At 42.5% G+C, this 26,464-nt stretch overlaps 1 protein-coding gene across 4 annotated transcripts in view; it reads left to right on the top strand.

Annotated features, from left to right (window-relative positions):
* Window positions 1-4,426: 4,426 nt before the first annotated feature.
* The window catches only part of lars2 (leucyl-tRNA synthetase 2, mitochondrial), a 116,153-nt gene continuing 94,115 nt past the window's right edge, over window positions 4,427-26,464 (top strand). Inside the window, exons 1-4 of one of the 4 annotated variants that reach the window (XM_087978486.1) lie at window positions 4,427-4,461; window positions 7,503-7,739; window positions 12,124-12,252; window positions 19,935-20,026. In XM_087978486.1, the coding sequence (XP_087834612.1) occupies window positions 7,506-7,739; window positions 12,124-12,252; window positions 19,935-20,026 (455 nt within the window). In that variant the 5' untranslated portion in view covers window positions 4,427-4,461; window positions 7,503-7,505. Of the gene's footprint in view, window positions 4,462-4,489; window positions 4,547-7,502; window positions 7,744-12,123; window positions 12,253-19,934; window positions 20,027-26,464 lie in introns of those variants that run through there. The other 3 variants (XM_043719579.2, XM_043719580.2, XM_087978485.1) reach the window with 3 other exon arrangements.

Raw genomic sequence — 26,464 nt, 5'->3', positions numbered from 1 at the left:
ACTTGAGCCAGCCCCTCCATTTTGCTTTGCCCCATCATCCCTCAGTCAGTGCCTCTCTTTTACTGAGGAGACTTTATTGTGAACTGTTTTTCGACCCCTCTGCTGATCTCTGTATTTGCTTCAAAGAATTTGGAATAAAAATTACCGATGAGGCAATGGCGTAGAAGGAGGAAGTTTGGCCCGTTTAATCCATGCTGCCCCAAGTGCATCTCCTCCCATCCATTATTCCAGCAGCTCTCAGTTGGGTCGATGGATTCAGCATGGCTTGCCTCCAGAAGCAGTGTTCTGATAGGATGTTATAGGGGCGAACACAACATTCTGGCGATCCATCTCAGAAGACAACGTCTTAGCATAAAAGATGGCATCTCATAAGGCACCATGGCGACCACCTTTATGTTTGTCATCGCCTGGCACGCCTTAGGGGCACCACACTGGTACACCAGTCTTGGGTCGCCTCCTCCCCTGCAGGGGGTCTAAGTCGGTGGATGATTCTTACTGAGCATAAAAGATATAAAAAACGCTGAGCAGTAAACTCATGGTGAAGACTAAACATGCACCATGTCTGGGTGTGAATTGCTGCAGCTTGCAACATATTTGTACACAATCCCAATCCTCTGAATGGGAGGGCTTTTTTGTTATATTCATTGTTTTTCACCGAGAACCATAACAAGTGCAGACGCCAGTACTTTACACAACGAAACAGTGCCCTGTTTAATTGCTGGTTTTGGGTCAAGACTCTATAGAATCATTATATATCAATCAATAGCATAGAAATACTGCATTCACTTCCCAAAAAAAAAAGAACTACGGATGCTGGACATCAGAAACAAAAACAGAAATTGCTAGAAAAACTCATCAGGTCTGTCAGGACCTGTGGAGAGAGAAAGCAGAGTTAACATTTCAGGTCCATTGACCTTTGAAAGACCCAAAACGTTAACTCTGCTTTCTCTCTTCAGATGCTGCCAGACCTGCTGTGTTTTTGCAGCAATTTCGGTTTCTGCCATTGCATTCGCTTGCATGGCTGAGCAACCCATCAAGGTTCCTTCGATAGTGGCCTCCAAACCTGTGACCTCTACCACTGAGAAGGTCAAGGGTATCTGATACCACCACCTATTGTTTCCCTCCAAGCCACTCACCATCCTGACTTGGATATGTATTGCTGTGCAGTGTCACAAGGTCAGAATCCTGGAATTCCCATCCTCATGGCACTAGGGGTATTCTAACATCCCAAGGATTGCAGCAGTTCAAGAAAGTAGCTCCATATTACCTTCTACAGGACATTTAGGGATGGGAATAAATGCTGGCCTACCAACAATGCCCACATCCTGCGATCAAATAGAACAAAAACCAGGCCAATAGGTCTCTTGGTCTCTGGTGTTGTTTGTATCAGTTAGCCTTACCATTCTGATTACAACCTCTCACCTTGCCTCCTCTCCTCCCCTTCCCTGTCACACATGCATTAAGCCTCTCCATATTGGAGTCAACATAATTTGTTTCAACTATTCTGTATGGCACTTTCTCATCACATTCATTGACATTACATTCTTCCTGAAATCTCAGTTTAATCTATTAGTGACTAACCCCCACCCAGAACCCTATGTTCTGGTCCTTGTTAGTAGCAGCATTTCTACAAACACCCCACCAAAACACTTCAGAGTTCTGAAAGACTTCAGTCAGATCTCCTTTCAGTCTTTTCTTCTTCAGTTTATTTTGTGCGAATTTTGAAGATTTGCCCATGCAGTAAAATGGGCTTGAGGGGCTGAATGGCCTACTCTGCTCTTATTTCTTACATTCCAGAGAAAAGAGCCCCTGAGTGCTTAACCTCTCTTACATGATTGTCCTCTCTATGAATTGTTGCAAGTCCCTAGTAATTCTTTTCTGTACATTGACTCAATGCCCTTCTAGTATGGAGATAAGGGCCAGAATAGGGGTACTGTCCGAGGTCTTGGCTGGCGGCTGGAGAGTCAGTGAGAGACTTTAGAAAGGCCCCAGAACAACGCACCAACCAGGCAGCAGTGAGGCCTCCTGCTGGAGTCAAGACCCCCCTGACAGAGGCAAGAAGCTCTTGCACTTGTGGGGGGCCATGGCTCCTGCCAACGATACCCCTCAGTACCCCAGGACGACACATTAACCCAGGCCACAGTGATGTGAAGTTGAGGTGGAGGAGTGAGGAGTTTCATAGCAGGGTGTTCATGGGGGCTGAGAATGGGGGATTTGGAAGCAAGGGAATGGCATAGCGATCAGTGGAACCACACCTTTCCCATTGGCAAATCCCTCAATCAGACACTCATCGCCTCTAACCCATGCGCAGGCAGTAGCGTAGTGGCAATACCACTGGACTCGTAATCCAGAACTTGCTCTAGGGACTTGAGGTTGGATCACATCAGGACTGATTGTACAACTTGAATTCAATAAAATCTGGAATTAACAGGTGGTCTATTAGTGACCATGTTGACAACCTTTGTTGGGTTGTCGCAAAAAAATCCCATCTGGTCCATTAATGTCCTTTAAGGAAGAAAATCGCCATCCTTACCTAGCCTGACCTTTATGTGACTCCAGACCAACACCAATCTGGTTGACTCCCAACTGTCCTTGGAAACTAGGGATGGGCAATAAATGGTGGCCTGGCCACCAGTGCTCATAATTCATGAACAAATACAAAAAAGGGCTTACCCTTACCCAGAGGAGACAAATCACCCACCAGTTCTGATCTGTCATAAATGGTGTTGTGGTCTTACAGACCCTGATTGCCAATGATAATAAAACATTTTGCATATTTAGTTTTCTGTGGGGCAGCATGGTGGCTCAGTGGTTAGCACTGCTGCCTCACTACGTCAGGAACCCAGGTTCGATTCCACCCTCAGGCGTGGAGTTTGCACATTCTCCCTGTCTCTGCATGGGTTTCCTCCTCCAGTCCAAAGATGTGCAGATTTGGTGGATTGACATGCTAAATTACCCCATAGTATCCAGGGATGTGCAGGCTAGGTGGATTAGCCATGGGAAATGTAGGGTTACTGGGAAAGGGTAAGTCTGGGTGGGATGCCTGCAGAGGGTTAGTGTGGATTCGGTGAGTCAAATGGCTTGCTTTCACACTGTAGGGATTAGATGAGAAGGGCAGCAATAATGGCATCCTTGTTCTTGAAATGAAATGCTGAGGTTTTTGGGGATTTGCACCTTTGCAAGTTTCAAGCTGCCTTGACAATTGCCCCTCTCCCTCTTTGTCCATGTATCTGTATGTGTACGTATCTGTGTATGTTTATCTGTGTGAGTACATTTTTGTGTGTATATGTATCAGTGTGTTTATGTGTAACTGTGTGTATGTATGTGTGTTTCTGTGTGTGCATGTGTATCTGTGTGTATCTGTATGTGCGTACGTATCTGTGTCTATGTATTGCCTTGTGTGTATGTATGTGTATCTGTGTATGTTTGTGTATATCTGTATGTATGTGCATCTGTGTCTCTGTATCTGTATATGTGTTACTGTGTCTAAGTATCTGTGTGCGTATATGTGTTAATGTGTATATATCTATGTATGTTTATGTATGTGTGTGGGTATATATCTGTATATGTTTATGTATGTGTGTGTGGGTATATATTTGTTTATGTTTATGTATCTGTTTATGTTTATGTATCTGTGTGTGGGTATATATCTGTGCATGTTTACATATCTGTGTATGTTTATGTATCTGTGCATGTTTATGTATCTGTGTATGCTTATGTATCTGTGTGTATATCTGTGTATGTTTATGTATATAAGTGTGGGTATATATCTGTGTATGTTTGTATATCTGTGTATGTTTATGTATCTGAGTGTGGGTATATATCTGTGTATGTTTGTATATCTGTGTATGTTTATGTATCTGTGTGTATATCTGTGTATGTTTATGTATATGAGTGTGGGTATATATCTGTGTATGTTTATGTATCTGTGTGTGTATATCTGTGTATGTTTATGTATATGAGTGTGGATATATATCTGTGTATGTTTGTATATCTGTGTATGTTTATGTATCTGTGTGTATATCTGTGTATGTTTATGTATATGAGTGTGGGTATATATCTGTGTATGTTTGTATATCTGTGTATGTTTATGTATGTGTGTGTATATCTGTGTATGTTTATGTATCTGAGTGTGGGTATATATCTGTGTATGTTTATGTATCTGTGTGTGTATATCTGTGTATGTTTATGTATCTGAGTGTGGGTATATATCTGTGTATGTTTGTATATCTGTGTATGTTTATGTATCTGTGTGTGTATATCTGTGTATGTTTATGTCTCTCTGTCTGTGCATCCAGACCACGTGGGACCTCAGTGTCTCAGATCCCAGGGCACATGCTGCCGGCCGCGCACATGCGTAGTAGCTCCGCGGCCGCGCACATGCGTAGTAACTCCGCGGCCGCGGTGTCCATAAAGTTTTGTTGAAAGTCAGCGCCAAGATGGCGGCGCCCAGGGAGTGAGGTGAGCTGCTGCTGCTGTTACTACAACAGGATCCTTCACAAATACAAAGGGAGTGGCCTGAGGAAGGCGAAATAAACTACACAAGGTTTTCAGATGTACCATGAGGCAGATTGTGTTTTGTATTTTGACTTTATTTCTTTGCAATATAAATTATTTCCTGCCTCTTCCTCTGATTAGTGGCACGAGGCTGATTTATTCTTAATTCATTCAGACTTGGTCTCCTTTTTCTATTTTTTTGAATCCAGCCGTGATTTAGTCTTTCCCGCAGTTGGCTTATTGACTCCTACAATTTGAAACAAATGCAGAAAATGCTGGAGAAGCTTAGCAGGTCTTACAGATCTTTGGAGAAAGAGTTTTGAGTCCTGTGTTACTTCTTCAAAACCCTCTGTTTTTCTCAATCCACAGATGCTGCAAAATTTGCAGAGTTCCTCCAGATTCTGTTTTAAATTTTCAGCATTTGCTGTATTTTCCCCATAATCTCAAAACACATCATTCGCAGCACTTCCATAGTCATTTATTAAAGAGACTAGTCTATTCAATGTACTTCTGTGTTCTGGTTTTGTCCCTTGTATGTCCATTTTGCATTTTCATTAATGTCTTCTATATCCATCCTATAATGAGACGAGAGCTGCTTATACTACTCCAGGTGTGATTTAGCCAATTCTTTGTATCTGGTTAACATAACATTTCAGCTTTTTAATCCAATCCCTTTTAGAATTTTTTTAATGGTCTTATTCATATATTATGATTTATAAGTTTGTGTGCATGGATCCCTCTTGCCTACACTCTGAACCTTTGAGGGGTTGAGTGCAATCAGAAAGGAAGGAAGTCTACCTTATTAACTTGGGGATGGTTACATGATGAGTAGTGAAAGTATGACTATACTGAGATGGAAAGTATTAGAGATGCGATGGCTTGTCCTAATTCCCCTTAACATTCCTAATGTAAACATTCAACCTTTGGTGCACTGTTCTCATGACCTGTCCTACCTGCGAGTCTTCCTTCCCACCTATCCTCTCCACCATCCTCTCTGACCCATCACCTTCATCTCCACCTCCAACCACCTATTGTACTCTTGGCTACCTTCTCCCCAGCCCCACCCCCTCCCATTTATCTCTCCACCCCAGAGGCTCCCTACCTCATTCCTGATGAAGGGCTTTTGCCCGAAACATCGATTTTCCCGTTCCTTCGATGCTGCCTGGTCTGCTGTACTTTTCCAGCACCACCCTAATCTAGTGTTTTGGTGCTGTAGCCTGGTGCCAGAGGAAATGCTGATAGTCCAGCTGTGCTGTGCCACTTCTTGTTGTTCCTGTTCACCAGTTTCCAAGACTGCATCTGAAAACCATGGGGTGCAACGTGACCACAAAGGTTTATCTGCAATTCGCATTAACCAAATCATCCGCCGACATTTCCGCCACCTCCAAAAAGACCCCACCACCAGGGATATATTTCCCTCCCCACCCCTTTCCGCCTTCTGCAAAGACTGTTCCCTCTGTGTCTACCTGGTCAGGTCCATGCCCCCCTATAACCCACCCTCCCATCCTGGCACTTTCCCCTGCCACTGCAGGAATTGTAAAACCTGTGCCCACACCACCTCCCTCACCTTCATCCAAGGCCCCAAAGGAACCTTCCACATCCATGAAAGTTTTACCTGCACATCCACCAATATCATTTATTGTATCTGTTGCTCCCGATGCGGTCTCCTCTACATTGGGGAGACTGGATGCCTCATCGCAGAGCGCTTTAGGGAACATCTCTTGGACACCTGCACCAATCAACCACACCGCCCTGTGCCCAACATTTCAACTCCCCCCTCCCACTCTGCGGCGGATATGGAGGTCCTGGGCCTCCTTCACCGCCGCTCCCTCACCAGCCGACGCCTGGAGGAAGAACGCCTCATTTTCCGCCTCAGAACACTTCAATCCCAGGGCACCAGTTTCCTCATTTCCCTTTCCCCCCGCCTCACCCCAGTTCCAAACTTCCAGCTCAGCACTGTCCCCATGACTTGTCCTATCTTCCTTTCCACCTATCCACTCTACCCATCTCTCTGACCTATCACCTTCATCACCTCCCCCATCACCAGTTGTATTCTATGCTACTTTCTCCTCACTCCCACCCCACTCTCATTTATCTCTCCAGGCACTCTAACTATATTCCTGATGAAGGGCTTTTGCCCGAAACATCCATTTTCCTGTTCCTCGGATGCTGTCTGAACTGCTGTGCTTTTCCAGCACCACTCTAATCCAGAATCTGGTTTCCAGCATCTGCAGTCATTGTTTTTACCCAATGGTGAATGTATGCCATATTCTCCTCAACTGTGCAAGTGAGTGTTGACCAGAAAACTGGACAGGTTCCCTGAGTCTCTTTGAGTCAGTCTTTGCTGTTTTGCCATCTAACTTCTGGATTACAGTGAAGGAATGAAAATCACATTTTTTGAAGGGATGTGGACGTTGCTGGCAAGTCCTGCATTTGTTACCCACCTAAGTTGCTGTGGAACTAAATAGCTTGTTGGGCCATTTCAGAGGACATTTAGGAGCCTGCCATATTACTGACTCTGGTGTCACATGCAGACTAGATCATATTGGGACAACTGGTGTCTATCCCATGATCATTATGATTTTTACCATTACTGAAGCAAGCTTTCAGTTACAGATTTATTAATTAAATTGAATTTCCAGCTTCTGTGATGGGATTTGAACCTGCAGCCAGTGGGCCTTTGGGTTACTAGTTCAGTGAAACTATCACACACCATCTTCTCCCCAGATAGACAATCATGTTTTCCTCCACTTCTGGTGACAATTTGTTTAAAAGTATTTTCGAATATTATTAGCCTGAAGATAATCAGCACCAGATGGCTCATTTATGCTCTGTGTAGGAGATGTATTTACTAATTGGCAGGGTGATGTTTCTTAAAATTAGAACTATTTTTACATCTGCATGTGTGAAAGATCCCTCTATCCTGCCATAAACAGTAGAAACTTGTGTTCTGCCCCTGTAATGACAATTGTCCTTGTTATTTTTCAATGTGTCTGATTGTGCAGAAGATGATGGCTGTCTTGTGGAATATGGGACTTTTCTCTGCCTGCTTGAAGAAACATTCTTGTGGCTGGAGCTGTCTACTTGGTCAGTATGGAAGGCGGGTGCTGGTCCATGGCAGAAACCTCTCCAGTCACGCAGGAACATGGGAAAAAGAATATAGAACAGAGACGAGAAAACGCGTTGAGAAACACTGGCACTCTCGACTAAAGGAGCAATTCCCCGTGATTTCTGAAATGGGCGTAGGTATTTCAAAACAAAATGTACAGCAGGGGAAACAATGTGTAAAACAGTTTAAGGGAATGAGCCTAGGGACAGGCAGAAATCATACAGCCACTTAGAGTCATAGAGATGTACAGCAGGGAAACATTCAGTCCAACTCTTCCATGCCGACCAGATATCCCAACCCAATCTAGTCCCACCTACCAGCACCTGGCCCCTATCCCTCCAAACCCTTCCTAATTCGAAATGCAGAAAGGCAGTTCGAGGGGGATCTGCCTTTAGAGGTAGTATGGGCTGAAGTCAGAAATAGGAAAGGTGCAGTCACCTTGTTGGGTGTTTACTATAGGCCCCCCAATAGTAGCAGAGATGTGGAGAAACAGATTGGAAAACAGATTTTGGAAAGGTGCAGAAGCCACAGGGTAGTAGTCATGGGCGATTTCAACTTCCCAAATATTGATTGGAAGCTCTTTAGATCTAGTAGATTGGATGGGGCGGTGTTTGTGCAGTGTGTCCAGGAAGCTTTTCTAACACAGTATGTAGATTGTCCGACCAGAGGGGAGGCCATTTTGGATTTGGTACTCGGTAATGAACCGGGACAAGTGATGGGCTTGTTAGTGGGTGAACATTTTGGTGATGGTGACCACAATTCTGTGACTTTCACCTTGGTTATGGAGAGAGATAGGTGCGTGCAACACGGTAGGTTTTACAATTGGGGGAAGGGTAATTACGATGCTGTAAGACAGGATCTGAGGAGCATAAGTTGGGAGCATAGGCTGTCGGGGAAGGATGTCGTGGAAATGTGGAACTTTTTCAAGGAACAGATACGACGTGTCCTTGATATGTATGTACCGGTCAGGCAGGAAAGAAATGGTCGTGTGAGGGAACCTTGGTTGACGAGGGAGGTTGAATGTCTTGTAAAGAGGAAGAAGGAGGCTTACATAAGTTTGAGGAAACAGAGTTCAGACAGAGCAGTGGAGGGATACAGGATAGCCAGAAGGGACCTGAAGAAAGGGATTAGGAGAGCTAAGAGAGGGCACGAAAAATCTTTGGCGGATAGGATCAAGGATAACCCAAAGGCATTTTATGCGTATGTGAGAAACATGAGAATGACGAGAACGAGGGTAGGTCCGATCAAGGACAGTAGTGGGAGACTGTGTATTGAGTCGGAAGGGATAGGAGAGGTCTTGAATGAGTACTTTTCTTCAGTATTTACGAATGAGAGGAACCGTATTGTTGAAGAGGAGAGTGTGAAACGGACTGGTAAGCTAGAGGAGATACATGTTAGGAAGGAAGATGTGTTGGATATTTTGAACAACTTGAGGATAGACAAGTCCCCCGGGCCTGATGGGATATATCCTAGGATTATGTGGGAAGCAAGAGAGGAAATTGCAGTACCGTTGGCAATGATCTTTTCATCTTCACTGTCAACGGGGGTGGTACCAGGGGACTGGAGAGTGGCGAATGTTGTGCCCCTGTTCAAAAAAGGGAATAGGGATAACCCCGGGAATTACAGGCCAGTTAGTCTTACTTCGGTGGTAGGTAAAGTAATGGAAAGGGTACTGAGGGATAGGATTTATGAGTATCTGGAAAGGCACTGCTTGATTAGGGATAGCCAGCACGGATTTGTGAAGGGTAGGTCTTGCCTTACAAGTCTGATTGAATTCTTTGAGGAGGTGACCAAGCATGTGGATGAGGGTAGAGCAGTGGATGTGGTATACATGGATTTTAGTAAGGCATTTGATAAGGTTCCCCATGGTAGGCTTATGCGGAAAGTCAGGAGGCATGGGATAGAGGGAAATATGGCCAATTGGATAGAAAACTGGCTAACCGGTCGAAGTCAGAGAGTGGTGGTAGATGGTAAATATTCTGCCTGGAGCCCAGTTACAAGTGGAGTTCCGCAGGGATCAGTTCTGGGTCCTCTGCTGTTCGTAATTTTTATTAATGACTTGGATGAGGGAGTCGAAGGGTGGGTCAGTAAATTTGCAGATGATACGAAGATTGGTGGAGTTGTGAATAGTGAGGAGGGCTCTTGTCGGCTGCAAAGGGACTTGGATATGATGCAGAGCTGGGCTGAGGAGTGGCAGATGGAGTTCAACCCTGCCAAGTGTGAGGTTGTCCATTTTGGAAGGACAAATAAGAATGCGGAATACAGGGTTAACGGTAGGGTTCTTAGTGAGGTGGAGGAACAGAGGGATCTTGGGGTCTATGTTCATTGGTCTTTGAAAGTTGCCACTCAGGTGGATAGAGCTTGTAAGAAGGCCTATGGTGTATTAGCATTCATTAGCAGAGGGATTGAATTCAAGAGTCGTGAAGTGATGTTGCAACTGTGCAGGACTTTGGTTAGGCCACATTTGGAGTACTGTGTGCAGTTCTGGTCGCCTCACTTTAGGAAAGATGTGGAAGCTTTGGAGAGGGTGCAGAGAAGATTTACCAGGATGTTGCCTGGAATGGAGAATAGCTCGTACGAGGATAGGTTGAGAATGCTAGGCCTTTTCTCGTTGGAACGGCGAAGGATGAGGGGTGACTTGATAGAGGTTTATAAAATGATCAGAGGAATAGATAGAGTAGACAGTCAGAAACTTTTTCCCCGGGTACAACAGAGTGTTACAAGGGGACATAAATTTAAGGTGAAGGGTGGAAGGTATAGGGGAGATATCAGGGGTGGGTTCTTTACCCAGAGAGTGGTGGGGGCATGGAATGCGCTGCCTGTGGGAATGGTAGAGTCAGAATCTTTGGTGACCTTTAAGCGGCAATTGGATAGGTACCTGGATGGGTGCTTAAGCTAGGACAAATGTTCGGCACAACATCGTGGGCCGAAGGGCCTGTTCTGTGCTGTATTGTTCTATGTTCTATGTTCTATTCATATACCCATCCAGATGCCTTTTAAATGTTGCAATTGCACCAGCCTCCACCACTTCCTCTGGCAACTCATTCCATACACGTACCACCCTCTGCATGAAAACGTTGCCTGTTAGGTCCCTTTTATATCTTTCCCAAAACCTATGTCCTCTAGTTCTGGACTTCCCCACCCCAGGGAAAACACTTTATTTGAGAGTTAGGGTATTTGTACTTGACAAGTGCTAGTTTGTCAACTATGACCACACCATGAAATGCGTGCATTATTCTCTCCTTCCCCTCTTTTCAAACCTCTACGTGTCATTAGTAATCCTACATGTTGCCCCACTGCATACAAAATCTTAAAAAAGAACAATCCATTTTCTTGATGTTCCTGTTTATGTATGCATAGGTGAAGGCCATTATTCCTCAGCATATATCTCATTCCTGGCTTTCACCTTTGATGGCTGCACGGCCTAAAGGATAAGAAATCTGTCTTTGGTATGAATATTGATGCTTTCTGAAATTTGTTTAAGTTTGGTTGTGATCATTTTGGCAAGTCTCAGTGAGTGGCACTTTCACCTCTGATTAGAAAGCCATTGTTTCAGTTCCCGTTACAGTAACTTGAACACAAAATCTAGATCCTCTCCATCATTGTGAAGTTTCTTCCTTTAGGGGCCAGTTAGCTCAGTTGTTTAGTATATAGTGTGTGGTTCAGAATGACTGTATCTGCAGGGTTTTGGTTTGGCTGAGCTGAACTTGAGACCTACCTCTTTTCCTGTCCCATGTTTGGTACAGAGTGGTGCCTCTTAAGTAACATAACTCTCTGTGTTAAAGACAATTGGTTATGTATAACCAACATGGATTATAATTATTAATGTACCTCCTTTAAAGATAGTTGGATTATAGCAATTTATAAAGACTGAGTGATAAAAGGGAGACTCTGAAACACTGGCTGAGTTTAGATTTTTGAAGCTGCAATCTGCAACTAAACCAATTTTATACTTCACTATTTGGGACAGGATCCATTTCACATGCTTGACTAGTTCCTTTCAAACTTCCATGTTTTGAGAGGTTGCAAACATTGTCAATTGTAATATCACAGGTTTATATCTGATATATTTCCATGATTTGACGAATTGATTGGGCACGAATCAAGTGGCTCGTTCCTCAGGTGTTTTCGAGGGAGGGCCTCGAAGTTAAATATCTACATGAAACACTGAAAATACTGACTAGGTGTCACAGCAGCTGTGGAAAGAGAAAAACGACTCAGTTTCAGGTCCCTAACTTTTTTATCAGAACCTGAAGTGTTAACTCTTTCCTCCTCCGTAATTGCTGCCTGACTGAACATTTCCAGCTGTTTTTGTTTTTATTTTGGATTTCCAGTTATGTCAAACTTTTAAAAGTACTAATTACCTACTATTACTCTTTATTAATTCTAATTCAACATACAATTATAAGTTGCAAGCTTAGGTAGGAAAATAATATTTTATTGAATGGTAAAGCCTGAGACATGGTGACTTTTCTAGGGTGTTTTTTCTCACCAGTTATCTTTATTTTGTCTTTCAGAAGTCAAAGCCAAAATGTTATGTCCTTTCCATGTTCCCGTACCCTTCTGGGAAGCTTCACATGGGACATGTGCGAGTGTACACCATAAGTGACACAATGGCCCATTTCCAACGAATGCGTGGATTTCAGGTGATGCCAGCTCTTTCTTAATTGAAGATCTCACTACAGTGTATTGCACTGTGATTTTCATTTTGTCCTCATGCTGTTTCTTCCATCCAGGAGGGGATAGTGAAACTTGGAAGCTGGTGGAATTTAAATTCAGTTAGTAAAAGTTGGGATTGAAAGCGAACCATCAGTGATAGTGACCCTGGAGCTATCATCGGTTGCCCTGATAACTTGGACAAAGTGAGGACTGCAGATGCTGGAGATCAGAGCTGAAAATGTGTTGCTGGAAAAGCGCAGCAGGTCAGGCAGCATCCAAGGAGCAGGAGAATCGATGTTTCGGGCATGAGCCCTTCTTCAGGAAAGGCTCTTCAGGCTCATTCCTGAAGAAGGGCTAATGCCCGAAATGTCGATTCTCCTGCCCTGATAACTTCCCTGGGTTCATTAATGTCCCTCAGGTCATCCTTTCCTGGTCTGGCCCACAGACCCACAACAATGTGGTTGACTCTTATTGCTCTCTGAAGTGGCTTTAGCAAGTCATTCAGTTCAGGGGGAGTGGCGTTTTTGATAAAGGTTAACATTATAGCTGTTTTCAGGAGGATATTCCTGGAAGTACATCCAGGGAAGTTATTTGGGTGGAACTGAGAAATTAGAAAGGGATGATCACCTTATTGGGATTGTATTATAGACCCCCTAATAGTCAAAGGGACATTGAGAAATGAATTTGTAAGGAGATTTCAGTTATCTGTAAGAATAATAGGGTGGTTATGATAGGGGATTTTAACTTTCCAAACATAGACTGGGACTGCCGTAGTGTCAAGGGTTTAGATGGAGAGAAATTTGTTAAGTATGTGCAAGAAAATTTTCTGATTGTGGATGTACCTACAAGAGAAGGTGCAAAACTTGACCTACTCTTGGGAAATAAGGCAGGGCAGGTGACTGAGGTGTCAGTGAGGGAACACTTTGGGGCCAGCGACCATAATTCTATTAGTTTCAAAATAGTGATGGAAAAGGATAGACCAGATCTAAAAGTTGAAGTTCTTAATTGGAGGAAGACGAATTTTGGCGGTATTAGGCAAGAACTTTCAAAAGCTGATTGGGGGTACATGTTTGTAGGTAAAGGGATGGCTGGAAAATGGGAAGCCTTCAGGAATGAGATAACGGAAGTCCAGAGACAGTATATTCCTGTTAGGGTGAAAGGAAAGGCTGGTAGATATAGGAAATGCTGGGATGGCTAGAGAAGTTGAGCATTTGATTAAGAAAAAGGAGGAAGCGTATATCAGGTATAGACAGGATAGATCGAGTCAATCCTTAGAAGAGTATAAAGGCAGTAGGAGTATATTTAAGAGAGAAATCAGGAGGGCAAAAAGAGATAACATTGGAAATAGAGTTAAGGAGAATCCAAAGGGTTTTTACAAATACAATAAGGACAAAAGGGTAACTAGGGAGCGAATAGGGTCCCTCAAAGATCAGCAAGGCAGTCTTTGTATGGAGCCACAGGAGATGGGGGAAATACTAAATAAGTATTTTGCATCAGTGTTTCCTGTGGAGAAGGACATGGAAGATGTAGAATGTATGGAAATAGATGGTGACCTCTTGAAAAATGTCCATATTACAGAGGAGGAAGAGCTGGATGTCTTAAAATGCATAAAGGTGGATAAATCCCCAGGACCTGATCAGGTGTACCCTAGAACTCTGTGGGAAGCTAGAGAAGTGATTGCTGGGCCCCTTGCTGAGATATTTGTATCATCGATAGTCACAGATGAGGTGCCAGAAGACTGGAGGTTGGCTAACGTGGTACCATTACTTAAGAAAAGTGGTAAGGACAAGCCAGGGAACTATAGACCAGTGAGCCTGACGTTGGTGGTGGGCAAGTTGTTGGAAGGAATCCTGCTGGACAGGATGTACATGTATTTGGAAAGGCAAGGACTGATTAGGGATAGTCAACATGGCTTTGTGCGTGGGAAATCATGTCTCACGAACTTGATCGAGTGTTTTGAAAAAAACCAGAAGATTGATGAGGGCAGAGCGGTGGATATGATCTGTAGGGACTTCAGTAAGGCGTTCGACAAGGTTCCCCATGAGAGACTGGTGAGCAAGGTTAGATCTCATGGAATATAGGGAGAACTAGCCATTTGGATACAGAACTGGCTCGAAGGTAGAAGACAGGGTGGAGGACTGTTTTTCAGACTGGAGACCTATGAGCAGTGGAGTGCCATAAGGATTGGTGCTGGGTCCACTGCTTTTCGTCGTTTATATAAATGATTTGATTTTGAACATAGGAGGTATAGTTAGTAAGTTTGCAGATGACACCAAAATTGGAGGTGCAGTGGACAGCGAAGAAGGTTACCTCAGGTTACAAGAGGATCTAGATCAGATGGACCAGTGGGCTGAGGAGTGGCAGATGAAGTCTAATTTAGATAAATGCGAGGTGCTGCATTTTGGAAAAGCAAATCTTAGCAGGACCTATGCGCTTCATGGCAGGGTCCTAGAGAGTGTTGCTGAACAGAGACCTTGGAGTTCAGGTTCATAGCTCCTTGAAAGTGGAGTCGCAGGGAGATAGAATAGTGAAGAAGGTGTTTGGTATGCTTTCCTTTATTGGTCAGAGTATTGAGTACAGGAGTTGAGAGGTCATGTTGCGGCTGTACAGGACATTGGTTAGGCCACTGTTGGAATATTGTGTGCAATTCTGGTCTCCTTCCTACTGGAAGAATGTTATGAAAGTTGAAAGGGTTCAGAAAAGATTTACAAGGATGTTGCCAGGGTTAGAGGGATTGAGTTATAGGGAGAGGCTGAACAGGCTGGGGCTGTTTTCCCTGGAGCGTCAAAAGCTGAGGGATGAACTCATGGAGGTTTATAAAATCATGAGGGGCATGGATAGAGTAAATAGGCAAAGTCTTTTTCCTGGGGTGGGGGAGTCCAGAACCTGAGGATGTAAGTTTAGGGTGAGTGGGCAAGGGGTCCTAATGGGCAACTTTTTCACACAGAGGGTGGTGCACATATGGAATGAGCTGCCAGGGGAAGTGGTGGAGGCTGGTACAATTGCAACATTTAAAAGGCACCTGGATGGGTATATGAATAGGAAGGGTTCAGAGAGATATGGGCCAAGTGCTGGCAAGTGGGAGTAGATTAGGTTGGGATATCTGGTTGGCATGGACGAGTTGGACCGAAGGGTCTGTTTCTATGCTGTACATCTCTGACTTTATGACAGGCCATTGGAGATGGACAACTGGGGCGGCACAGTGGTTCAGTGGTTAGCACTGCTGTCTCACAGCGCTGGGGACCCGGGTTCAATTCCAGCCTCGGGTGACTGTCTATATGGAGTTTGCATGTTCTCCCCGTGTCTGCGTGGGTTTTCTCCCAGGCTATAAAGATGGGTTAGGTGGGGAAATGCAGGGTTGCAGGGATAGGGTAGGGCGATGGGTGAGATACTTTTCAGAGGATTGGTATGGACTTGATAAGTAGGGATTCCATGATTCTATGGTTCTAACTGATGCTGGCCTTGTCAGTGATACCCATATGCCAGGAAGGCACGCGCTTATGCAAATTAGGAAAAAGAGATTAGGTCACTCAACTCCTTGAGGCTGCTCTGCTCTTCAATAAGATCATGGCTTATCTGATTACTCTGTATTCAGGTATGCCGTTGATAATCTTTCACTCTCTGGCTTGTGAAGAATCCTCTGTCTTAAAAATATTTAAAGAACTCTGAGTCTTCCACCTTTTGAGGAAGGGAGTTCCAAAACCCCTCAATCCACTGTGAGAGAAAACATCTCTCCTTTATCTCCATCTTACATGGGATACGCCTTCTTATTAAAAAGAGGCCCCTAGTGCTGGAAGTGGATGGGGAGACTTGTTTGGCACCAGAGGTAAAGTTCAAGGCTTTCCTCGGGTGGAAATCAATGATTGTGAGGGAAAGCCGTGAAGTTACTAACTTCTGCATGAATACAGCATTCATGGAGAGAGGTGTAAAAAGACCTCGCCTCTGGTCTCTGCTCTTCGGACATGCGAGGCATTATATTTTAATGGGAGCTGTGTCGCCTTTAACAGATTTTTACCAGCTAGCACTCCTTTAATTTGTAGCTTTAGTATTGAGGTGAAAATGTACACTAGAGGATTAAATGTTGCAACTTCATTGTAAGCTTTGGTCAGTGCTAAATATTGATCTCTCTTTGTGGTGCTTCCCCACTGGCATTCCAGGCCAGCACCAGATGTTGATCACCAGGATTTCTATACAGTAATTCCTGGAACTGAAGTCAGCAGAGCAACTTCCCACTGTGAGGCTGAGACTGGAGATGGGGAATCTACACAGTGCTTAAAACAGTGGATACAATTAGACATTTCTCCATCCGTAGGAGCTGCTTTATTTTAAAATACACTTTTACTATGGAAAATGTTTCAGGTTTAAAGCACTTTTCTCCTTGTCTCTTGCAGTCGCTGCTGCTTTTAACAAGGAAAGTTTTACTTGGGTGTTACATTCTTGGTATCAGCTTTTACTCTAACCCCTCTTCTCTAAGTTAGGTGGTGGGTTAATATTCAATTAAATTAGTGATTAATGCAGCCATTTAAATCAAACTGGTATTCATGTGAATGGATTTTTTAGAAAGGCAGGGAGATGGGATTAGTGTCAGCAGTGCTAGTTCAAAAGCTAATTATATATTACAAACTCATGGGCTAAAATGAAATCATAAGCACCCAATCAGTCAACTAGAGCTTCTGTAAAATTATTCCCAAGCACAATTTTTCTGACCAAATATCTCTCATTGAATCTCTTCTCTACATTGATTATGTTGGAAAATACAAGCTAAATGCCACAGTTGTGACCACCATTTCTTTCTGTTTCAATTTCATACCCTGACTGGAAGAGAAAGCAATTGTACAGTTCCATATCAAAAGTTAAAATATTGCAGATGCTGGAGATTGGGAATAAAGACAGAAAGTGCTGGAGAAGATCTGTGGTGAGCAAGGCAGAGTTAACCTGTCTAGTCCGACATGATGTTTCTTTGGATTCCCAAGTCATATTGGACTCTGTTAATTTTGTTTCTGTCTCCACATAAAATTAGTATGCGTCATATAAATGTCACTTTCTTTTGAGAAAGAAGTTCCATCTTTTTAAATTATAGAAAGTTTTTTTTTGCTTTTTGCCATGTTTGGTGGCTGTGTATATTTTGTTTTTATTCATTTGTGAAATGTAGCTTTGTAGGTTAGGCCAGAATTTGTTGCCTATCCCGAATTACCTTTAAGTACGTCATGGGAACTGCTTCATTGCACTGCTGCAGTCCATATGATGTCTGTGCACACATTGTTGTTATGGTTCCAGGATTTTTACCTAGCAACAGTGAGGGAATGTCAGTATATGTTATACAAGAACTATCTTACATGATGAGATCGGTTGGATTGGGCCTATATTCGTTAAAGTTTACAAGAACAAGATGGAATCTGATTGAAAGCTATGACATTTTAACAGGGCTGGACAGACTAGGTGTAGGGAGAATGTTTTCCCTGGTTGGAGGAGTCTAGAAAAAGGAACCACAATACAGGGTAGACCATTTAGGACTGAGATGAGGAAACATTTCTTCACTCAAAGAATAGTGAATCTGTGGAATCCTCCACCACAGAAAGTTGTAGTGGCCAGATCATTACCTATGTTCAGGAAAGAGATAGATAAATGTTTAGATTTTAAAGGCATCAAAAGATGTGGGGAGAAAGTGGAAATATAATATTGAGACAGAAGATCAGCCATCTTCATATTGAATGGTGGGGAAGGCTCAAAGGGGCTAAATAGCCTACTCCTCCTAGTTTCAATATTTAAATCTTTCTGATACTTGGAAGACTTCAATTGGATAGTCCTCAAAGTCTAAACTTTTTCCACCCCTCTCGGCCCCTTGGTGGCAGAGGATTTGTTAACTATAGTTGTTCTTCTCAAGTCTTCTGTCTCCCAACAGGTTAGAGGAGTAAAACTGAGCATGATATTCTGGGTATGGTTTGATGAAGACCTTTGCATGGGAGGAGGTATTTATCATGTTAAGGCTCAACATTACTGGCAGTATCTCAAAACCAGCAACCTCCGGGCCGCGGCTGTGCTCAATTTTGGATCTTTAGGTTGGAGATTTCAGTTTGATGGATTAGGCCAAGTTGGCTGAAATCAAGGCTCACTCTGACCAAGGGAAGAGATAGGTGTACAAAGCTGACAGCTAGTCCACTTTCCATCCAGTCAATGCACCACCTTATCTAATAAATTGTCCAGTTATCTTATCTCCTCTAACAATTAAAATTCTTGAACGACAGCTTAAACAAAGAGTTCAGTTTTCAGACATTACGGTTTTCAGATAGCTGGATTTGAAACATTGATACTGAGACAAGGTGCCCCGTGCAAAGTTGCTATGATGAAGATCTCTGACCCCAGTGAGCTATTACATAGTCCATGCTGTTGGGATCAAAAGCCTAAGCTCTGTTAAGATCGCTAATTCTGACCAGATCTATGGCTGGCTGATTGATGGGATCAATCTGTGTTGAATCATATGTGATTTAATGTCATCTTCAGTGTGGACTAATGCAATGCAGCCATTTAAAATCTCTGCCATATCCTGAGCCTCGGCCTAAAATAATACAAGGAAAAAATAGCTTAAAAATAAAAAAAATTGAGTCAAAGATTATACATATTGATTATACAATTACCTTCAGTTTTGAGAAATAATGTCGACAGTAATAAAATAATTGATAAAAGCGAGAAGTCAAATAAGTTTCAAAACAGCATTAATAAATAGGGGCAGGATATTGATTCTTTGCCCCAAAGGTGGAGAACTAGGAAGGGCAGAGGAATCTGGGTGTCCCGTTAGATGAATCATAGAAGGTTGACATGCAGGTTCAAAGCGATTCTGCAGGGGCTTGACTGGATGCATATTGAGAAGACTCTCATCTATGGGAGAGTCAAGGAGCAGGCAGCATAATCTCAGAGGAAGCAGTCATCCATTTAAGACTGAGATTTTCCGAGTGTGAATTTGGTTTATTTCTGTTCCTTCACCTTCAGTCTTATAGCATCTGATTGGAAAGACAAGTGAAATGCTGTTGTTTATTACAAGGAGAATGAAATATAAAAGTAGGACAATTTTACAACAGCTGTACAGGACCTTGGTAAAACCACATCTGGCATACTGTGTACAGTATTTGTAAAGGATTTAATTGCCTTAGAAGCAGATCAGAGAAGGTTTGTTCAGCTCGCTTCTATGATGAAAGGCTTATCTCGAGAAGGAAGGTTGAACAGATGGAGGCACTGGCTGAACTTGAAAACAATAATGTTCATGTGTTGAATAGATTATATGTTGTAAATGGGTAGCATTTCGAAGAAGGTCATAAAATTCTGTTGAGCTTTCTTATTTCCAATTCCACTTAAAGTTTTATTTGTCTTTTCTTTTAAAAAAAGTCCACAGAACCGACAGGAACATGTTGACTACCAAGTATTCTAAAATCTGATAGGACTTGTGTAGCTTATAAAGTCATCATTGTAAAGAATATCTTTGCAGTGAAATTCTAAAGTGTGTGTAAGTAAGTGAGCTGCACGTGTTTTTTTTTGCTGTCTTACATGGAGCAAAGGTATGTAACTGTACCTCTTGTTTCAGCTTCACTGGACAACACTGGGCTAACACTGAACCAGTTAGAAATCACTTGCTTCATTAAGGAGTATTGTAACTATGGTTCTCTCTAAATCACAGGTTCTGCACCCAATGGGGTGGGATGCATTTGGTTTGCCTGCAGAAAATGCTGCAATTGAGCGAGGCCTGGATCCTGAAGAGTGGACGAGAAGGTAAAGTGAGTTAAGTTGTTCAATATCTTCATTAAAGTGTATAAGGCTAATTTTAGCATCATTATCACTTAAAATACAGCAGGTGACGGCAGCCAGTATTTTATATCATTTGTCTGGTGATCATAATATGACAGAAATTATCCCTTCCCAAAGCAAAGTTTCACAAAGCAACTTTTTAAAATCAAACCTGAAATTGTGTTCTTTAAACTTTCTGCAAAATGTGGTGAATGCAGGCACAGTTACAATGTTTAAAAGACATTTAGATAAGTACATGAATAGGAAAGATTTGGAGGGATATGAGGAAAGGCTTATGCCCAAAACATTGACTCTCCTGCTCGTCGGATGCTGCCTGACTTGCTGTGCTTTTCCTGCACCACACTCTGACTCTCCAGCATCTGCAGTCCTCACTCCCTCCTTGGAGGTATATGGGCCAAGAGCAGGCAGCTTGGTCTAGTTTAATTTGGGATTATGTTCAGCATGGACTGGTTGAGCTGAAGGGTATGTTTCTGTTCTGTATGACTCGATGATGGAGGTATCAAGGAATTTGAAACATATTACTCATTACAATGTGACTAGCAATGACTGTCCAGAACTTTGATTCTCTCTTTGAAACGTTGAACCATATTATTACAATGTTCTGAATTTTGCTTACGGTGAGTGCTGTTACGACACAGGGTAAACCTCCTACTTAATTAAAACCAGCAACACAGAAAAGATTTATCCTGTGCAGTAATCTGTGAAAATTTGAGAGGCCATGAACTATTTAAAGTAAAAATTAACAACTTTATTTCTTAATGTAGAACAGAGAATAATTAACTAACAATTATTTACAACTCCTTCCTCTAACCTATCTTTTACCTTCCCCTTCTACAATACTAGTCAAATAAAACCCCCCGATTGATTTACCAAAACTTCAAGTTTTCAAAACCAGCCGGATGCCGAATCTTCTCTTCCTTGGTCTTTTTTCTTCTTTTTATGAGTTTCTGTTTCACAGGTTACTGATTGATAAAGGTACTTTTAAGAGAGCTATTCTCCAGGCAGTCTGAAGATGCTGGTGGCTTGACAGTTCTCCTTCCAACTGTTCAATTTTCCCCGGTCTTGTACCCCCCCCACCCAAAGCAAAGAATTGTGTCATTGGTTTTTAAGATTGTCAATATACTAAATTCAAACTTGATTGGAGTTTGGTATTTTTAGGGATATAATTTAAACTGATTGGCCTAATTCAAATCTGTTTTGTTGTCTCCAAGCAATCAGCTAACCGAGTTGTTTGACTAAATGTTACATTATATTTTGTTCAGAACGCTTGGTGCTGTGTCAGGTAGTTCTGCTAGCTTTTAACTCTTACAGGTACACCACGCCTTTGTAACAGTGCTGATCTGATCACTATAGCTTGATCTCTGAGAGTTTATCATTATTTTAGGTGGCATTTCTTTCATATACTTTGCCTTATTTTGTAATAATTTTCCTTCCTATCTTGATGCATGCTGATGTTGTGCTATTGCTTTTCATTTTACAGAAACATTTGAATTGAAAACATAAGATGCTGTGAGGTGGCAGCTAATTAAATTGGTTAGTGAGTGCCTGCCACTTCAAGCTATGCTGAAACTCATGGGGTAGACTATTTTTATAATGAGCCATCCTCCCCTGGTCTGGTCTACATGTGACTCCAGACACACAACAATCTGCTTGCCTCTTAACTGTCCTTTGAAATGGCTGAGCAAACCATTCTGCTCAAGGGCAATTATGGATGGACGACAAATGCTGACCTTGCCATTAGTGCCCACATCTCATGTAAGAAAGGGCAGTCACCTGCCCCTGGGTTAATATCCAGTCCCAGGCGCCTGAAATGGAAACTATTTCATTACCCAAGAGCAGCATCCCTCGCCGAGATGAACAGAAAATTCATCCTCTACCAACAATTTGCCATTCAGTCACCATTGCAGGATTCTATCTCTGAGCACTCGCCCATTGAAGATAAGGAAGGCCGGCTGTCGCTTGGCAGCAGTTTTTACCAGCACTCACTGCTATGTTGGTAGCTGTGTGCCGTCAATTCAATCGAGAAGTTTTACACCGCTGAGCCATTTCAGATAAATTACAGTATTACTGGCAGCGCTTTGAAAGTTGATTTGTGTTCCAAAGAGTGCAACACACCCATGTCGATGCACCCTTTCAGTGGAGACTTGTTTGAAAGTGAGTTATTGAAAAAAATAGAGTACCCTCTCTTCCTGTTGCTCATTCCTAATCAATGTACACATGGAAACCCTTTTATGGTATGTTGCTTGTTTTGAAACAGGATTGTGTGTGCAATGTGAAAGACTATTCTTGTTAACTCCACTTTTGCAGGAACTGATGTAAAAGGTGTGACATTCTCTCACACGTTTGAGACATATTGAATTGCTTTAATGCTTCAAACATCAGAGACATAAACATCCTGATTTCAGAATGCAGAATCAGGGCATATCATTCATCTAAACATTTCATGTATATTGTCACTATATCACAATGCAGCAAGCCTGCATAATGACCTCAGCCTGGAATAACAGCTTGGAGACAACAAAATACGCTCAATGTTTCTCCATCTCTTTAACTCATTTCATTATTTTAAAAGCAAGTGACCCAATTAACTAGTTGCAGATGATCTGAGATTATAGGTGAATATATTCACGTGTTCTATCAGCCCTTCAGCAAAAGAAGTATCAACTTGATTTTAACCCACGCTCTGTCAGAATTGGTCTTTATTCAGTGCTGTTTCCATTAAACACCTCAGAGTATCGAGATCCTTGGGTAGGGTGAAATCTTTTTCAAGACTCTTATCATATTAATACACGTAGCAGATTATATCAATGTATATCCATTCGATTCCATATGTAGTTGCTGTAAAGGTTTGGGGGATAAAACAGTTCTGTTCCGTCAACACTAGGGACTAGCGTCTACTGATTCATTGGAAATTAATTTTTTCATGCTTTGCAGAGGAGGAATTGAGGCAAACACTAGTCCTTTGCAGGATGTTTAGTGAATGTTTTGTTTTTATTCATTCACGGGATGAAGGTGTCTCTGGCTAGACCAGAATTTATTGTCTATGGATGTAGGTTTGCTCGCTGAGCTGGAAGGTTCGTTTTCAGATGTTTCGTCACCATACTAGTAACATCATCAGTGAGCTTCATTCACAGGCTCACTGATGATGTTACCTAGTATGGCGATGAAACGTCTGAAAAACTAACCTTCCAGCTCAGCGAGCAAACCTACATCCAGGACCACAACCTGAGCTACAAATCTTCTCGAAACTTGCTTTTTATTGTCCATCCCTAATTTCCCACAGGGCAGTTAAGACTCAACCACATTGCTGTGGGCCTGGACTCACATGTAGGCCAGACCAGGTAAGGATGACAGATTCCTTCCCTAAAGGATATTAGTGAACCAGCTGGGTTTTTCCGACAATGGATTCATGGTCATCATTAGATTCTTAATTCTAGATATTTATTGAATTCAAATTCCACCATCTGCCATGCTGGGATTCGAGCCCAATTCCCCAGAACATTACCTAGGTTTATGGATTAACAATCTAGCCATAATACCACTAGGTCATTGCCTCCACATTGACAAAAGGCTTGGTTAAAATTTAAGAGGTGGCCTTGTCTGAGACTGGAGAAAGAGCTAGAAGTTTCCGAATAGGACCTGACAATGTACCACTCAAGTTGCATTGGACACCTGAGCGCTGGGAACTGACATGAGGCTGGTAAATGCGACAGGAGCAGGAAAGGCTGAGGCCATGGAGCAGACTGTACATAATTTAATGGTTCAATTCACTGAGGAAAGCCCTGTTGTCATCCTATCAGGCAACTTCCCGGATGCAGAGGTGATGAATTAGCTGGTCCTTTTCCATCTCGCAGATCCACTGTGGTTATGATGTAGCGCTAGTGTATGGAATGGTGTGTGGCATTTAGTAATGAGCAGGCACCAATGTGAAGTGGCTACGTTTATGGAGGGTACAGACCAACAAAGTTAGCAGGTAGGGTGTTGGAAAAGCCATTCAAATTTGAGCAGAAATAGACCCTTCTAATCTGCTCTACCATTCAGTAAGATCACGGCTGATCTGATTGTGGCCTGCAGTTCACTTTGCTCCCTACACAAGCTACCCTTTGACTCTTTGGAGATAATGAAAGTGTGGGAAAGACCATGGAGTAGGGATGATGTGAGAACAGAGGCATCCATGGTAAATGGTCTTAATGTCAATTACGGGATCTGGAGTCCAACTCTGGATTAAGAAGAGAGTTGCACATAGTCTGAACAAAGGGTTAAAAGCAAATACTGCAGGTACTAGAGATCTGAAATTTTAAAAAAGAGTGAAGTGTTGGAGAAACTCAGCAGGTCTGGCAGCAGTTGCAGAGAGAGAGAGAAACAGTTAATCTTTTGGGTTCAGGGTGACTTTTCTTCAGAACTCTTTGGATTCTTTCCCCCAGGTTCTGAAGCACGGTCAGACTGGACTTGAAATATTAACTCTGGTTCTCTCTCCACAGTTGCTGCCAGACCTGCTGAGTTTTTCCATCACTTTCTGTTTTCTACAAAAGGGGGTGACAATAATGACAAGGCGACAGGGTGGTAGGAATGAAACAGATGGCTTTGGCTAAAGGCACACTCGGAGGAAGTTGTGGCTTGCACTTGTGTTAACATCAGGCGCTTGGTCTGAAGGAAGTCTTGTGGTGCAGTGGTATCATCCCTGCCTGTGAGCCCCACTCAGTAACTTGACTGGTCAGAGCAATGGTCACAAGGGATAACCTTCAAACTGTGGCCAGGGGAGGAAAAACTCTTGATTACTCAGTTTAATGTGGAGTGGCACACCTAAAGCTATAGCCTCTTACAACAGGATATTGACTTGTTCTGGAAAAATTAGCAAAGGAAACAGACATAATTGTGTGCTTTGCCTCCCAGGTCAATCAATGCAGAAAGCTTCTCAGGTTGAGGTAGAGGAAAATGACTGAACCTTATCTGCAGACGACACATACAAACGAGACAAGACTGTTGAAGCTTATTGGTATCCATTAATCAAAGCACTGATCAGCACTGTTGTGCAGAAGGCTATTAGTGACTCTTATTGTAACACGCTATTCAGCAGCTGAGAAATCTAAACACAGGCATGGTATAAATAATTAGTGGGTTATCTATTGGGTAATTGACTTAAAGTTTAATGAGTGCAATAATAAGGTGGTAGCTGAGAGAACTATCTACAAAAAGCAAATTAACAAGGACATGTCAGTCAATGCTCACAAGCTGATTTGACTCTATTTTTCTTAGCAGTAGTATAACCAATTTATTTTTTGCAATTGCGTATGTCTAAATGGCTCGAGCAAGCAGTGTATTTCTGAATCACTCATCAGGTTTTCACCGACACGATTCAGTAGATTCAGGCAATATAAAGAGAAAAGGCCAAAATACTCAGGTCAAGCATCATCTGTGGGGAGAGAAACAGAGTTAATGTTTCAGGCCTACTCCATCAGGACTGAAGGGGCAATTTAGTGGGCAATTGAGCTCTACATTTTAGGAATTTTGGTTCAACCAGATCAAGCCGTTTTGGTGCATTGTTTGACTCCTCTGTGCCCCTCACTTGCAGCACCAATATGTTCAGCGTAGCTTTTTTTGGGGGGGGGGGGGGGGTTTGATGCCACGCTTTAGGATTGTGCAGGTTGAGTAATCCTTGATGTGATAACACTGAGTTTGAACTTGGATGTGTAAATTTAAACACCTAATTCAACATAAAATTGTGAACAGACAGTAAAATAGAGAGCATAAAGGGTGGGATTCATTCACTTGCATTCAAATTGGCAAGATCTCTCTCGTTCTGGCATGTTTAATGCTGTAAGCTGACAGTGTTGTGTGGATTTTGATGCTGAATTTCTTGAATTACGATATGGCAAAACTTGAAGAGCAAGAAGGAAGTTAGCTTCTGGATTTCCATGCTTTGCTCTGTGTGTGCAATCACCAGAAGTTGCTATCTTTCTTACTCTATTAAGAGTGAGTAATGAAAGCTTTGCCACTTATTCTAGTATAGAAACTGGACCATTAATGTCTTTTTTGCAAGTTTTGTCATCCATCAGTCTCTGGTGGAGTTGCTCACTAACGTTCAGAAGCCTGTTTTGTTAATGATCTCACCAGGGAGAGGGACAGAATTGCAGTCAGTAGCAGTGATCTTCAGACTTGTTCGCAAAATGGGTTCCTATTCCCAAATGTCTCATCCCTCTGCTATTCAGTTAATGTTCAATGTTGATAAGAGCTGTTCAGCACAGTTTATTTTATTTGTTCTCTGTAAAAAGGAGAAATCGTGAGTTATGCTCAGAGATACAGACATGTCTGATGAGTGCAGCTTCACAATTTGTGTTTATTTTTGATTTTACAGAGGAAATGGGCATGTTGATTTGTATAATAGCAGGTAGTTCAGAATCC

Source organism: Chiloscyllium plagiosum, unplaced genomic scaffold (assembly GCF_037043375.1).
Source record: "Chiloscyllium plagiosum isolate Xiang-an unplaced genomic scaffold, Cpla_swu_hap1 HiC_scaffold_34, whole genome shotgun sequence".
NCBI classification, from domain to species: domain Eukaryota; kingdom Metazoa; phylum Chordata; class Chondrichthyes; order Orectolobiformes; family Hemiscylliidae; genus Chiloscyllium; species Chiloscyllium plagiosum.
The sequence above is the reverse complement of the archived record's forward strand: the minus strand, read 5'-3'. Positions and strand labels throughout refer to the sequence as shown.